The sequence below is a fragment of the Styela clava genome, chromosome 12, assembly GCF_964204865.1.
Source record: "Styela clava chromosome 12, kaStyClav1.hap1.2, whole genome shotgun sequence".
Classification (NCBI taxonomy): domain Eukaryota; kingdom Metazoa; phylum Chordata; class Ascidiacea; order Stolidobranchia; family Styelidae; genus Styela; species Styela clava.
Window position 1 is genome coordinate 5,166,700 of NC_135261.1, and position 16,667 is coordinate 5,183,366.

The window sequence follows — 16,667 nt, forward strand, 5'->3', positions numbered from 1 at the left end:
CATCTACTATATATGCAATTTAATTTTACTTTGTGACATCACAATATGACCCCCAAGACGGCCACGGAGCAGTTCAAGGGGGGCCATGACACAAGGCTGATAATTGATCATAAAGCGACTTCGTTTGCATACTTTCCTTTTGAAATAAAATTTCCCGTTCAAGCCTTCACCGCAGTTTCATTACCTGAATGGGTTATTTGAGATCACAGGGTGAATTCACTTTCTTATACGTGAATTGTATGATCATAATGCCCAAAATACGGAAATAAAACGAAAGTTCCGTTGGCTTTACCAAAACCAAAGTGAATCGAGAATGTGCTCAATGCCTGCATTGCTCGTATGTAATGAGCAATGAAGTATTACGTCCATCTGAACTCCAAAACCATAGTGACAAAAATCATTCCAAGATAAAAGACGTTGACATCCGTTTCTTGACTTCCAGACAGGTTAGATTTGACAAGACTGAAACATTTGCTAAGTTCGAGTTTCTGTCGGAGGAAAAGCCCGCTCTCAAAGGCAGCTATGAAGTGGCATTTCGTATTTTTATCTACTACTTAGCAAAAAAGCTTCTTCACTGATAGCATAATTTGCCACAACCTATCGGTGCGAATCTTTTTCTGATCTTGTTACCATCAAAAATAAATCTCAAATCCGTCTTGATGTTGACAGTGACATTCGTCTAGCTATCTAAGGCAGTCCCCAGCGCGAGAGTCTCATTGATTGTGTACTAAAAAACTTGGACTTTCTTGTTTGTGGTTAGTTTTTGCATTCCACAAAAGGTCGTAAAACATAATACAATCTAACAGATATAGTTCAGTGGTTCCCAATCTGGGGGTCTGTGGCGGGTTTCTAGGGGGGTCGCGAAGGTCTTGCAAAACAATAGAAAATAAGACAAAGCTTTAGGTAAAATATTGTTAATTGGATCCGAAGTCTTGAATGAACTCTTGTTTGCCTCCGAGAGATTTCCACTAGCTGTCGTGAGACTCCAGAATGTCACTTCTTGCTTGAAACCAAGCAAGCGGCGCAAGATGTTTATGGCATGTTTGCCATTATGACGTCACACGAACTCGTCTGCATTTCCGCGCGCCGCGATAAACACGCGGGCTTCGAAGGAATGCTGTGGAACGCAGGGATTTTGATACTAAGGGAGGCTTGTAGTTTGTGTCGTTTCATCGTGGATATTATCAGACATCCTGCAGTAACGTTTTAATTCCTTTATTGGTACTCCTGAAGTATGCGCACCAAGATGTCGCATAACCTACCTAAACCCTAAGCTGGTACACAACCTGAGTTCAGGTTGTGCGCCATCTCATGAGGTCCCCTTTATTTTATTTATCACGGCGACAATATGAGGAAGACTATTTTAAGTTCGGTTTTACATCCTACGTCATCAGCGGTATTGAGAAGCCGCAGTGTGTCTTGTGCAATGTCGTTCTCAGTGCTGAATCCACGAAACTGTACAAATTGAAATGTCATTTGGAGACTAAGCATTCCAAATACACCACGAAGAAATTAGAATTTTTCGACCACATGAACCTGGTCTAGGATGATATGAGATTAGCTTTGCCAAAAACTAGACCACGAATTACGCAGTTGGCTACGGGGTTTCAATGCCAGCCGTAGCATTGAGTAAAACTGCTGATTGATAAAAAATTAAATTGCACAATATTCACAATCATCGCTTATTTTATTGATAAGTAAAGAAAGTGGGGCAGGGCTTCGCGAGGTATGGTGACCGTACATTTGAACCCATGTACATTTGAACCCATGCGTATATCCACGGGTTCAATCCATATGCGGGTGCTAAAACCCATGGGTTAGGGTTAGTATGGGTTTAACTATCCGTGAAACAAAAAAAATTCCATAGGTGCAATAGCATACAGGTGCAATTATCATGGGTTCAAATGTACGTGGGTTCAAATGTAATGGAACCGCGAGGTATGTGTAAACCACCAAAGAGGGTCGCGCCAAAAAAGGTTGGAAACCACTGGACTATAGTTTTTTGAAACGGCGAACAGGGGGGCCGCGAGTGCAAAAAGGCGCCAGAAGGGGTCATAAAAGGTTGGGAACCACTGCTATAAGAGATAGATTTAAGTAGGCTATGTGGTCTCCGTATTTATTGAGCTCTCTTTTTGATCCATGTTTCCTATCACAGTGTCTTTGTTTGAGTATCATTGATTTTTTACAGAACAAAACCATGTAAAACTATTTTTAGTTAGTTGCAATGTAGAATAAGGAGATGAGGCATAGCTGATTTAACAAAGAGGGAGATATTTGACACATGGAGTTAAAACATGCATAAATTTAAAGAGTATTCTAAGCGGAATTGGATCATATATGGAAAGCCCAATAAGGCAAGTGGAATTAAGTAGAAAGGGCGGTTTGCGGATAGAAATAGAATGACGGAGGCATGACGTGAGCACTGGATAGGCATGGCATGCGCATTGCATAAACATGGCATGTGCGTTGCAAAAGAATGGCATAAGCACGACAGAGGCACTTCATAAGCATAACTTTCAGGTGGTGAACAAGTTTGTGACAATTATCGAAATAACAACAGTACTGTACATTCATAATTCTGCTATAATCATCGTGCACACTTATATCGTTTTGCTTGCCAAACGTATCGGTTAATGGTAAGATTTAAAAAAACAACTATAGGACCTCGGACCGTACAACTATAGGACCTATGTATAACATTATTTGAAGTAAAAATGTTCTATTATTATTACTCTACAACTCAGTAGCGATAACTCAGTTCATATTCTGATCTAAACTCGCTAATAAACCTTGAGTCAGTAAGTTTGCAATCCGCGTTGTCAATTTCTTATTACAGAAAAATTATTTACATAATATACATTAATCTAAAAATTTGTCCAATCATCATATTCAAAACTGTGTCTCTGATCAAGCACATTTAAAATTGCAGCAACCATTTTCATTCAACTACCGAAACCAGTAACTGACAAAAATGCATAAAAGTAAAATCAAGTAAAAACACGAATAAGCAAGCGAATCATTACGTAGCATAAAATACATCACTATGGCGTAACTTTTTTGTTTATACAATACTTATTTTATGGTTCATGCAATCAGCCATTCTGTACATTTGTTGAATTTTCTGTTCTATTTTTTTTTACTTTTATCCAATTTTTCTTGTTCTTTAATTATTTTCCGCAAAAGCGAAGATTTTCCTTTACAATCTACTTTATTGGCATAATTTATAGCCTTTTTGAACTTTTTGCGAGCTTCTGTCAATTTTTCCTTCAATGCTAGGGCTTTTCCTTCTAGAAATAGCAACTCAGCATACACGATTTCCTTTGAATATTTGGTTGTAAGCTTGCTCATAGCAACTTCTATTCGCTTTAAAGGGAAATCAGTAAAAATATGTTCAACTTCATATAACGCTATGCTGCACTGAGCATTTGCAATCGCCAAAATACATTCATTGCTTTCGGAGTGAACAGAAGTTTCTGTTGTGTTTGTACTACAGGCTGTTGTCAAGCTCTCCAAAATTTCTTCTAGTAATGGAATGATAAAGTCTTTAGCCATATCATCAGGTTTCGTATTTTTTCCACCCTTTTTTCACCAGTTTTACCTTTTTGAGTTGCTTTATTGTCGCTCCTTTTTAATACTGGGGGAATCGGAAGCTCGGTAATAGCTTTAATCAGTTTAGGCAAAACTTTGTTCCTATCTTTTTCCTTGCACAAAATAGAGCATATACGATAGTAAATAATAGCTCGTACAGTCAAAGTCTTGTCTTTACCTTTGCTTGCGTCTTCTGCCATCTTCTTTATAACTTCCATTTTCGTGCCCATCGAATTTTTTATAGTTGTTTCTACGTCTTTTATTGCATCTCGAACCTTTGCTTTTGCTTTCGAAGTCCAAGCTAAACACTCCGCAATGTTAAGCTGGGTTTCAACATGTTTGTTCGTTCCTAATGTGTTCAGGGCTGTGCTTGCTTGATTGCTTCCTGACAGATAGCCTGGCTTGACTAAGAACAGACCAACGGGTGTAGAACTGAGCTTTTATTATCAGTAACAAAGAATATGATCCTAACTGCAGTAAACTACTGTTTTATCTGTAAATTACAGGTTAATAGTTAAAGCAGATTGTTCAGTGCACAAGGCTAGTCTAGTACCAAAGTACCGGCAGACAGGAAGCTCATTGCCATGTACAGGTGGAGGGGTGCAAAGGTCAAGGCATGGCACAAGTGCCATAATGTTGTGTTACTGAAAGGATACATGTTGGAAAAGAAGATTGAAATGAAATTATGTGTTACTGTACATATAAAATAATATTAAAACACTGTACACAATAAAGCATTTTACAGTACACTGAGTCACACTGTATTTTAGGGTGATAGTGAATCTTCTGGGACATATCACTACTCCCCTCTTTTATACTCGTTTCAATAGTCATACATTTCTGTGTACCCTGGATTGTTGAAGTCAGCTAAGCGACTCAGCGCTCGTGGCACCGCAGGGTGTGACTGTGGCCTGTGATCCACCTAGTATTCTGGGTATTGGGTATCCAATGAAATGGGATTGCTGTCAGTCTGAGCCATATCATCCCATTGCCACCAGCTAGGAGGTTGTGTCTGGTTTTGGGCAGAAAGTCGTGAACGTTGTGGTGCGGAGAAATATGGCTTCACATCGTCGAAATGTCTTCAAAATCTTTTGCCATCAGACTGACGCTCTAGTGCCAGTCCATTACAGCCAATGTTGATGACTTTGAGAACATCTGGACCGAAGATTGGGTCGAATTTTTTAGCGTTATTGTTTCGCATCAGTACCATATCGCCATATCTGAACTGTGAAGGTGCTCTTTTGATAGAGCTGTTGATGGAACTTTGACGCTCCAGTTTCTGCTGTATGTCCAGAGATTCCGCATCTTGAACTTCTTGTGGAGTGAGTACTTTGCGGGGAAAATCTTGTTGGTAGCCACCTCTGAACATAAGGTTTCCTGGTGATTGCCCCGTAGCAATGTGAGGGGTAGATCGAAATCCTGTCAGAAAGTTGTTTAGGGCTTTGGTCTTGTCCCTGCCCTCAGCGTGTGCGATTTTCATTGCTTTACCGAGAGGTTTCATCAGTGTTTCCACCGGGTTAGCTTGAGGGTGATAAGGGTAGGATGTCTGATGAGTAATGCCACGTCTATCTGAAAATTCCTTGAACTCTCTGGAGTTGAATGGTGGTCCATTGTCCGTTCTATGTGTGTTAGGTTGCCCATAGTAGGTGTATGTTTCCTCTTTAGCTGGTATGACATGACGTGCTGCTGTGGAATTCACAATTTTTGCATTTGGGAATCGCGTCTTCATGTCTTGTATTACCACCACATGTTTGTGATCTGGCATAGGACCCAAAAGGTCTATGCTGACTTCTTCCCATGCTGATCTGGATGGAATGATTGACTTCAGTGGCTGTTTGGTTGTCTTATTAGTGAATTGTTGGCACATTTCACAATTTTTTACCTTGTTTTCTGCAAGTTTGTTTAAGCCTGGAATCCAGAAATGGCTGCGAATTCGTCGTTTGAGAATATTAAACCCTGGGTGGCCTCCTTGATGTGCTTTTTCAATGGCTTTTTCCCAGAGTGTCTCTGGCAAACTATCTTGTCATGCTTCATAATGAGTCCATCAACGAGTGTTAGCTGATCCTGGAATTTCCGGTACTCGTTAAAGATCGATTTGTGCTCAGGAATCTGTCCTTTGACAATGTATTTTTTTAGCTTCCGCAAAACTCTATCTTTGCTCGTCTCTTGCGCGATGGTTGACATAGATATTGCTTCGATGTAAGGCCCGTACTGAAGCCAGTATACAGTCCTTTCAAGCTCTCCAACCTCTTTCTGCCACTCTTCGGGTGTTTCATGGAAGGGAGTTGAGTGTCGTGAGAGATAATCTGCTGGATTGTGCTTGCCTGGCTCCCATTGAACTTCGTACAGTATGTCTTGATGTCTCATTTTGATTCTGTCGGTTCTGATTGAGCCTTTGCGCGAATTGCTAAAAATGCTGACCAGTGGCTTATGGTCTGTGATGATTTTCACTGGTGGGCCTCCAGCGATATAGTTGCGGAATCGTCGCAAAGCAAAATCAACAGCTAGTGCTTCGAGATCGAGTTGAGGGTAGCGTTGTTCTTCCGGCTTAGTTGCACGGCTTGCAAACGCTACTGCTTTGGATTCCTGGATGCTTTTTCCTTGGGCGAGGATAGCTGAGATGCCATATGTATGGGCATCCACGAACACGAAGGTTAAGGAATTTATGTCAAAATATCTTAGCTCTGTGTCTGCTTGCAAAGATTGTTTTAGAGCTTTGAATTCTTTGTTGCATTGTGATGACCACCTAAATTCTTTGTGTTTCTTTGTTAGGCTGCGCAGATGTGTGGTCTTGCTTGACAAGTGTGGAATGAAGTCACCAAATGATTGTACAAAGCACAAGAAGGACATGACTTCATCTTTTGACTGGGATTTTGTTGCTTTTTTAAGTGACTCCACTTTGACTGGGTCTGGCCGAACCCCATTTTTTGTAACGATCATGCCCCAGAACGGGATTTTTGGTTTGCGAAAAATGCATTTGTCTGGGTTGAGTGTCATGCCAACTTGATGTATTTTATTGAGCGCTTCGTGCAAGGATTTGTCGTGCTCTTTTTATCTTTGCCTGCCACTATAACATCGTCATGAATGATATGTACACCCTTGATGTTAGCGAAGACTGGGATCAGCGCTTTAGTTAATTCGCCTGATGCCGGTTTAACTCCCATTGTTAGTTTTCTGTATCGCATCAGACGCTGTCCAGCATGGAATACTGTTGCAATGCGTGAACTCTCATCTTAGAGAAGTTGGTGGAAGGCTGATTTGAAGTCTAGTTTGCTGAAAACTGCACACCCAGACAGCTTGGCTTTGATGTCTTCCACCCGCGGAATTGGGATGTTTGTCGCTTTGATTGCTTTGTTTACAGCTCTAAGATCTATGGTTACTCTGATATTACCATTGTCTTTGGGTGTGAGCACCGGGTTTGAGACCCTTCGATGATTCTTTGTTCTTCCATTTGTACAATAGCCTGTTGGAATCTCTCCCGGAGATGAAATGGAATTGGACGCGCTGCCTGAGCAACAGGAGGTATTTTATTGTTCATATAGAAATGCACTTCATGATCGATCAGTGTTCCCACACCCATGAAGACCTCTGGGTATTTTGCAAAAATGTCAGAATCAGATGAATGGAGCTTTCTTACAGCTCGTAATTTGCCTGAACATTCCTTTGTGCAGTTGTTGAATTTGATGATTCCAAGTTCTTCACAAAGCTGGCCACTGAGTAGTGTTTCTGAATCACCTGGGACTATGTAAAATCGAGCTGTGGTCGCTGCGTTTTTGAACATGATACTACCTTCATAATATCCAGCACATCTGATTGGCTTGGAGCCATACGGTCTGAGCTTTATCTTTGTTTTGCACAGAGGCAGTTTCAGTTTGGATGCAGAAGACTTCGACATCACATTGATGTCTGCTCCCGTGTTCGCAAAACCTTTGATGCGTCTCTCGGCTACAATTATCTCCACTCTGTATCGAGGTTTTGTTATGTTGCGAATAGTAGATCCTGTTTCGTGCGGATTGGCTAGGGTGAAGGCAGGCTTCTTCGAACGGCTGTTCTTTGATACTCCCTTCTTATATTGGACTCTATGTATGCGTCTCATTCTGCGCACTCCTTCTTTGGAGCTGGGTGGACTGCTTTCTTCCTCTGTATCATTCTCGGAGGAGCTGTCAGTTTCCGAATGTGGCTCTGAGGATCTAGTTATTGGCTTCACCCTGTGTGCTCTTGCTGCTGGTTTCCCTCTACATATTTTTGACCCTCTGAAGTGGCCTTTTCTACCACAAGCGAAGCAGTTTGAATGGCGTGCCTGACATGTTTTTCCACCCTGACATGTTTTCGAAGAACATGTGGTGCACTGGGAAGAGGATATTTTGGCCGTGAATCAGCTTTGGATTTTTTTGTTTTACGAGTGTATTTTCCTGGTCTCATCCTGGATATGCTTGTGAAGTCTTCCTCAGTTGTCGAGTTTTCCATGAGGCGTTGTGCTGTGTGGGATGCAGCCTCTATCTTGCGCCCATTATCTATCAGGTCCTTAAGCCCCCACTGATTTTTTAGAGCATTCCTTCTAATGTCATCATGTCTCGTTCCAACTATAATTTGGTCGCGTACCATGATATCTGGAATGTCGCAGCCTTCATTGCTGCAGCTGAATTTGCACGATCGAGCTTCATGCTGCAAACGATGGACAAAGTTATTGAAGCTCTCGTCCTGATCTTGATTTAAGCGATGAAACTTATGATTGGCCAAGGTATAGTTGCGAGTGGGCTCATATCTGGCCTTCATTCTTGCAATGAGGTTTGTGAATGTGAGAAGTGAACGATCAGTCTCTGCGACAGTGTCTTCAAAGTCTTTTTGAAAGTTGCGAGATGCGAATCGGCCAAGAAATATTTTTCTTTTGTTGATCTGGACCCATGCATTTGTGTCCTCCGTGCCTTGAGGGGGATCCCTCGCAATAGCCTCATATTCGTAATGAAACTGGTTGACAAAGTCACAGAATGCGTCATGCACATTCATGAGGTGCATCTCTGGGTCAAACTTTCCGATTGACCTGGATGGTGATTCAAATTGTTCAGTAGCCATTGTTCCAATTCAAAACTACAGTCAGGATTATCTGTTGTGATGTCTGAGATGGGTTACTATAGTGTCTGTTCTTCCGTTTCACCTCGTCGCCATTAATATGTTCAGGGCTGTGCTTGTTTGATTGCTTCCTGACAGATAACCTGGCTTGACTAAGAACAGACCAACGGGTGTAGAACTGAGCTTTTATTATCAGTAACAAAGAATATAATCCTAACTGCAGTAAACTACTGTTTTATCTGTAAATTACAGGTTAATAGTTAAAGCAGATTGTTCAGTGCACAAGGCTAGTCTAGTACCAGAGTACCGGCAGACAGGAAGCTCATTGCCATGTACAGGCGGAGGGGTGCAAAGGTCAAGGCATGGCACAAGTGCCATAATGTTGTGTTACTGAGAGGATACATGTTGGAAAAGAAGATTGAAATGAAATTATGTGTTACTGTACATATAAAATAATATTAAAACACTGTACACAATATTAGCACAATAAAGCACTTTACAGTACACTGAGTCACACTGTATTTTAGGGTGATAGTGAATCTTTTGGGACATATCAGTTCCATAATGACTTTTCAGATTATTTAAATCTTCAAATGCTTTTTCGTATTTGCGTTGTCTCATGAGATTTCTTACTCTTTCTACAAAAAAAGGAAATAAAGACTCAAAATAAACAAAATTTAACACACATTTTTACTGGGGAAGGGAAGCCGCGGGGAACTAAATTTGGTTATCTAGCAGCGACACCCAAGATTCTCCATCTAATTTAATTTGGAAGCTCGGAAGTTAAGTTTTAAGAATAAAATGTACAGGTTTGAAAATCCCATCCTACCGGATAACTCGTAGGGTATTCCCTGATTAACCGGGTAGACAGAGGTCTAAAATGCTGATACGTGTATGCGGCTAGAGATAGCCTGATTGCGAACACTCAGTAATAAATAATTTATATATAACCATAGTTTAAATAGGCACAAACATAGCAAATAGCAATGAATTATAAATGGGCCATATTACAGGGTGAAAAGCACGCGGGAAATCAGTGGTGGTTGTCGAGCAGCAGCACCTATAAAATAACTCTGACACTATATTATAAAGAAGAAAAAGTCGAATCAAGTACAATATCTCGAGGCGATCTGCTATAATCAACAAAACACGACTCCGAACACCACTAGCTTGGTAACCATGAAGATGGCATTAATGGACTGTGTCACAACAATACTATCGTGATGCGCATTGTCTACCAGTCGGCAATAAACGTCAGATTCTGAAGGCGTAACACTGACATTCAATTAGACGCGGTGGATATTAAAAGCAAAGAAAACAGGTAATAAAATCGTGTAGCATTAAATAGAAGGACCGAATATCTGTGGCGCTAAATTTAAATTAAACGAGATACGGTACCGTACTCAGTGCTGGAGTGGTAATCACTCCTGCAGATATACTGTATATCAATGCAGACGTGGTCCATTAAAAGAATAATTTGCGCTGGACAACAGTATGCCACGTATCGACCAGCTCGTAGAAAATAAACAAATTCAGCCATCGCATTGAATAAATTGATTGTTCTGCTGTTATTTCATTCTGTTGCTCTTCTTCATCAACCTTGGCTGATGCGGCCTAGTTTAATAGGATTTGTTGTTACATTTTTCATGGATTATATAGAAGACATTTTAAATGATTTCAAAACACAGGCTAAATATATACATATATTGTATATAAAATGTTGGGGTTTCAGCTTAAGTTTGCATCATATATTTTTTAATTTTAAAGACGTTGTTTCTGTAGTCTGTATAGCAATAAATGGAGTATATAGTATAGCATTATATCGAGCTGTTATTAATTAATTAGTGATGGAACACAAGGTGTCACTATGAAGTAAGAGCGCTATTTTGCGGGATCCCCTAACTTTCGATCGATAAGTCTTCGGTCTCTGACCTATATACTCGTTTGTTTGTCTGTCTGTTAGATACACGCGATATCTCACGAAAGCGAGGTTGAATCTGCTTTAAATTTGGAATATGCATTCATCATATTTCGGATTAGAAGCCTATTGATTTTGGATGAATTATGTCGTATAATAAGCGAGTTATTAACTAATTAGTGATGAAGAGATCTGTATTTTTTCAAATCGAGAGAACGATTTTTTACGAAGCGAGAGTTTTGGAGACGCGCTGAATGTGTGTGTGTGCGATGCGCAAGTTTTCACGCTGATGAATCAGAGGATACACACCGCTAGATCGTATCTCGTGATTGATCTTTAAGCATTGTCCATATCTCTCTTGTAACTTTGACGTCGTCGCGATGCGCAAGTTTTCTTCGAGAAATTTTCCACGCTATTGAGTCAGAGCAAAGGACACGCCGCGAGATCGTATCTCGTTACTTATAATTACTTTTTAAAGTTTAAACAATGTCCATATCCCTCTATCAGGCTCGGGGTTGCAGAATTCCTCACCAAAATCAGTAATCAGTCATCAGTAATTTATTTTTTCACCATTCTAAAGCACACAATGTGAATACACAATACAAGAAATAGGAAATATAGTACCTTAGGGTGAAGGGAGGCGCGAGACACCAAGACTGGTGATCGAGCAGCGACACCCATGACAAGTCTAACAGTAATAGATAAATAACAGTAATATATAAATCAAACAAACAATAAATATTAGAACAGGTTTACGTTAATGTAAGTCGAGGCGACGTGCATACCCAAAAGACACCCGATCCAAGGAGAAACGGATAACGACTCCGAGCACCGTCTTGTGAGTAACCATGGCAACGTCAGCGAAATCTTATACTGCGGAATACAGACACTGCCTGAGTTGAGATTGAATTCATATTTATCCCGCGAGGGGAAGCCGATAACTTGGCATATTTATATTATTATAAAATAGTTTTGTTTGTCGCAGTTAGGGATACGAGAGTGTGTAAACAAGTGGAAGTATAGTGGTAAGGTGCTTTGGTGCCGGAGACGTCGTGTGAAGAGGGAAGAGCCTAAGGACCCAACCTGACGTTAACAGGTAAAAAATAATAAAATTTGATTGGCGATTGAAAATAATCGACAAAATAAATAAATGTGGAAGTAAATAGTATTGCTAGTAAGACAAAATATGTACATAAAGAAACTAGTATATTAGAAAATTTTAGTCCATCATTGAAAACATGAATGCAGTAAACACTTTACGGTATCGGTACCCAAGCAAACAGCATATGGAAAAGACATTAATTTAGTAAGTTGCAATATCATTAAAATTTTAAAATTGGTGAGTATACTGGCACTTGACAAAGACATAAAGGATAGCTAAGTATTTGTACACAATCTGAGACCAAAATTATGGATCATGGGTGAAGTGACCCACCGGTATAGACTACCGGTATGGTTTGGATCCAAGATAACCCGTCTGAGCCTGATGTTGGCAAGATGAATAGTTTGGTTATTGTATGAGTGGCACATGGCTATGCACTGACACGGTGGGGGAAATAACAAGTTCAAGATTTACAGAGTCTCTATCTATTTCAGTTACTGTGGACTGTGGGTGAAGTCAAGTGTTGAGCTGACAATGACAAGGGGTGGAGGGTGTCAGCACATCAAACAGATGTGGTGACCCGAGACAGGTAAGATGAAAGCATGACCTTCCTATATTTTATTTTAAAAGAGACATATGTGCTTTCCTGTAAACTTTGTGGAATACTATTCCATATTATGACACCTTTGTATTTCAGGGAATTTTGAGATTTGCTCAGTGAAAAGCGAGGTACAAAAAAATTGGACTTGGTTGAAGAGCGAGTGTTGTGTTCATGCACAGAGGTTAGCGAAACAAAATAATTGTCGAAAGCTGTGGGCAAGTGGTTGTTTTGAAATTGGTGCATAACTTTGGAGATCTCTAGAGTGTGAATGTCAGATAGTTTTAACACCCTTGTTTGATGGTATAGGGTGTTTAGGTTTGTACGAATAGATGCTCTAGAGAGGGTTCTAACAGCTTTATTCTGTAAGATCTCCAATTTATGAATGTTAGTTTGCGCTGCTGAGCCCCAAGCGGTTATGGCATATTGTATGTGGGATTGAAAGAGAGCAAAGTAGACAGTTCGCAGGGTGGCATCCTGGACATAATGTCTGAGTTTTCCCAATATCCCAACCGATCTCGACAATTTCTTATGTAATTCGATAGTATGGGTGTTCCATTTTAAATTATTATCTATATGGAGCCCGAGATATTTATAGGGTTGGACGACTTCCAAGGCAACCCCCCTGATTTTGATTAGAATGTTGGCATGTGTTAGCGTTTTTCGGCTGAAAACCATGACTTTAGATTTTTCGACATTTACAGTAAGTTTGTTGCATAACATCCACTCATATATTTTTTTTATTTCTGAGTTTACAGTGTGTTGGAGTGTGGTCAAGTCTTTTCCACTAGCAAGCAGGCAGGCATCATCGGCGAAGAGCTTGGTTAGAAGATTAGAGCAGTTCGACAAGTCATTTACAGAGAGTAAAAAAGCCAAAGGCCCGATAATTGAACCCTGGACAATTCCGCACTGAATGGGCAACATTGGGGACTTATGAGAACCTAATTCAACAAATTGAAAACGACCACTCAGGTAATTAGCTAGTAGTTTGCTTACATTACCTCGGAAACCATAGTGTTGCAACTTTTGAATAAGAATTTTATGGTCCACCGTGTCAAAGGCTTTCTTTAGATCAAGGAAAGCACAGCAGACAAACTCACATTTATCTATTTTGTCATAAATATATGATGTTAAGTCTAGGATGGCATGGCTAGTAGAGTGGTCGGGTCGGAATCCGAATTGGCATTTATTGATCAAGTTGAATTTGGTACAAAAAATTAGTATTCTCTTGTATATTAACTTTTCCAGAATAAGACCAATTGAAGATAGAATAGAAATTGGCCGATAATTAGAGGGATTATTTTTGTTGCCGCTTTTGAAGATTGGTATAACCCTGGCAATCTTTAATGAGGTGGGGAAAATACCATAATTGAATGATAAATTAAAAAAGTGACTCAATTCTGGAGAAATAATAAATGCGACTATTTTCAAGAAAAACGGGGAAATACCATCATGTCCAACTGCTTTGCCCTTTTTCAGGTTCAATATTATTTGGTGAACCTCGGAAGGTGTCGTTTGCTCCAGAAAAAAAGAGTGCTGTGAGGGAGCACTCAAGAAAGCTTTGAAAGTTTTCTTGCTATGTGGAATATTGTCAGCGAGTTTCTTTCCTACAGATGAAAAGAATTTGTTGAATTCGGCGGATATTCTGGCGGGGTCGGAAACTGTGGCACCATTTTCAAGCTCCAATTCAGAGACGATGGATTCATTTTTGGACCTAACTCTAATAATGTCATTGATAGTTTTCCAAGTGTGCTTCACATCCTCTCTGTTGTTTTCAAGGATATTATGGTAATACATTTGTTTTGATTTTCTCTGCAAGTGCGTCAATGTGTTCTTGTATTTTTTGAAGTGGAGACGCTGGGATGAGTTTCCCTTTAAGAATTTTTTTCTGAACATATTGTTTTTATGTTTGATGGACTTACGAATTCCTTTAGTAATCCACGGGTTAGAGTAAAGTTTATTTTCTCTACGCGAAAATGGTCTTAATGGAGCATGTTTATTAATCAACCATTTGAAGTGACTAAGAAAAAGATCGAATGAGCTATTGAAGTTTTCCTCATGTATGCTAATACTAGTATAATTGTTACAGATCGACTCAACCTCCAATCTGAACAGGTCAACACAAAATTTAGTCATGTCACGTTTCATGCGAGTGTTTGTCTTTATATTGCCAGTAGTTGCTGATATTGTGCACATTACGGGAAAGTGGTCAGTGAGATCACTGAGCAAAATAAATGATGAATTGCAGAAATTTACGGTATTGGTGTAAATATGGTCTATAAGGGTGTGAGAGGTCGAGGTAACTCTGGTTGGTTTGGTAATGAGCGGGCATATAAAATTAGTCATGAGCATGTCTAAATACTTGGTAGTGAGATTGTTATGAGAATCAAGAAGATTTATATTGAAATCACCTAATATTATAAATTGCTTTTTAGCCATTGTCAGCTTCTCGAATAGACAGGACATTGCTGTGGTGAACGCTGGAATATTATTTTTGGGATGCCTATATATTACACCAACAACAAGATTTTGAATTTTTGAGGTTGGTTGGAAGTTCTTTAATTCAATCCAAATGTCTTCGCAGTTAGGAAATCCTAAGCCGAGTTCAGATCATGCATGATAATTTAAATTGCTATCAATATAAAAACCAACACCGCCTGCTCGAGTTGGGGATGGAGCATGTATGAAGGTGTACCCAGGGATATTAACATTCGCAACACTGTCACTTATGATCCTGGTCTCGCTTAAGGCGATGATTTGAGGTGGAGTACAAAAATTGGAAATCAATTCAACTAAATTATCAGAATATTTAGGTAATGATCTAATATTAAGGTGCAAAATGATGAACTCTGAAGGTAGAAAACTTGACGTTACCCTGTTGATATCAGATATTTCAAGATATTGACTTGGGGTAGAAGAAATTTCAGGGTGAAAGTTGATAGATTCCCAGTTTGGGTTGGGATCACTGTTTAGGTCATAGATATGTGATGATAAAGGATACAATTTTAAAGAACATGTAATAGATTGTGACCAAATAGGCTAGTGCGATGGGGGGAATGTCATAGCTTGAAATTTTCCAAAAGATACTGAAGGTTCTTAAATAGGTCATAAGGGGAATTAATAATTTACTTAAGTATAGCAGTGGAAAAATCATTGGACTTATCTTATTTTATCCAGATCGTCTTCATCAGTTATGGACAGAGTGTTCGTGTCTTTGTTCTTTTTAATCAATATCTTGCCATTTGATGTCCACAGGAAGGCGTAACCACATCGCTTCTTGAGGACCTTCGCTTGGTAAAATAAGTTTTTATTTCTTTCGGTTAGGTTTTCAACCACGAACACCTTTGACAAGTCTCTTATAGATGTTGTATTGCTAGAGGTTTTAATCAAGTTTCGATTTTTGAGTATCTTGGCTCGAATTTTGCGGTTTGTGAATTTCGCTACAATTGGTTTATGGATGTTGGTATTCCTTGTTGGACAGCGGTGTGTTACGGAGATGTCTGAAGGCTTTATGTCTACATGGATAATTTTTCCGATTTGTGTTACTAGTTCATCAGTATCTTCATTTTCGGTTGATGGAATGCCATGAAATTCTAAGTTATCCATCCTAGATCGACATTCATGTTCTTCTATTTTTTCTGTGACATAAAATAACTCATCTTCAAGATCGTAAACTAACTCTTCGAGATCTCGTATTTTTCTGCTATAAAGAGTAAGTTTCTCATCTGTAACTTTTTGCTTTGCAATAACTTCGTCATATTTCTCAGATTGGAAGCTTTGTGATTCTCTGATAGAAGCAAGGTCTTGTTTAATTTCTTTCAGAGATATCATCTGTTCCTCCATGCATTCTTTTAGACCTGGACTCATTGGTAGGTATTCTGATGAAAAGTTTGCAGAGCTGAAGTTTTCTGTTAAGCATTTGGCAATTAGGGATGGTAACTGGTTCATGATGTTTGTTTGTATTGCCTCCTGTAGGTTTATCTGGAAGTTAGAGTGTCCCTTCTGTTGTTGCAATACAGATCCAATTGGTGAAAGGCCTGGATCGGGAAGACTTCTACTCAGGCGTTGCTTAGGCTTTGGTTTGGTGGTATTATTGATCGAAGCCATGTTGTTGTGGATGTTTGAGATATACGCTGGAATTGATGTTAAAATAGGCAGCGAAGAATCAAGTTAGACTATTCTGCTAGTTTAGGTTAGATTTAAAACCTTAATCAAATAGCGAATAATAGCGAATAGCGAATAACCAAAATATCGCTAGGCTGTGTTTAAATAGCCGTCGCAACCTGGGTTAGCGCCGTTGTATTTGACAAAAAATATAGGATTAGTGAATAGCCTATTGACTGGAAACTAATCGAAACAATCCAATTCGGATTTGTAGAATTTTTCATAAA

At 39.5% G+C, this 16,667-nt stretch overlaps 1 protein-coding gene and 1 long non-coding RNA gene across 2 annotated transcripts; one reads left to right on the forward strand and one right to left on the reverse strand.

Moving 5' to 3' along the window:
* Positions 1 to 6,964: 6,964 nt before the first annotated feature.
* Positions 6,965 to 7,684, reverse strand: LOC144430437 (uncharacterized). The gene has a single exon (XM_078118373.1). The coding sequence runs from the start codon at positions 7,682 to 7,684 to the stop codon at positions 6,965 to 6,967; it is 720 nt and encodes a 239-aa protein (XP_077974499.1).
* A 3,686-nt stretch (positions 7,685 to 11,370) lies between these two features.
* LOC120344121 (uncharacterized) lies at positions 11,371 to 15,037 on the forward strand. Its single transcript, XR_013479632.1, has 6 exons — positions 11,371 to 11,672; positions 12,173 to 12,267; positions 12,376 to 12,460; positions 13,035 to 13,248; positions 13,756 to 14,064; positions 14,366 to 15,037. It is a non-coding gene; the product is annotated as an uncharacterized LOC120344121 (long non-coding RNA).
* The last annotated feature ends 1,630 nt before the right edge of the window (positions 15,038 to 16,667 follow it).

What these genes read in the sequence shown, in the direction of transcription:
- LOC144430437 (XM_078118373.1), bottom strand. Translation starts at nt 7,684, where the DNA reads ATGAGACGCATACATAGAGTCCAATATAAGAAGGGAGTATCAAAGAAC.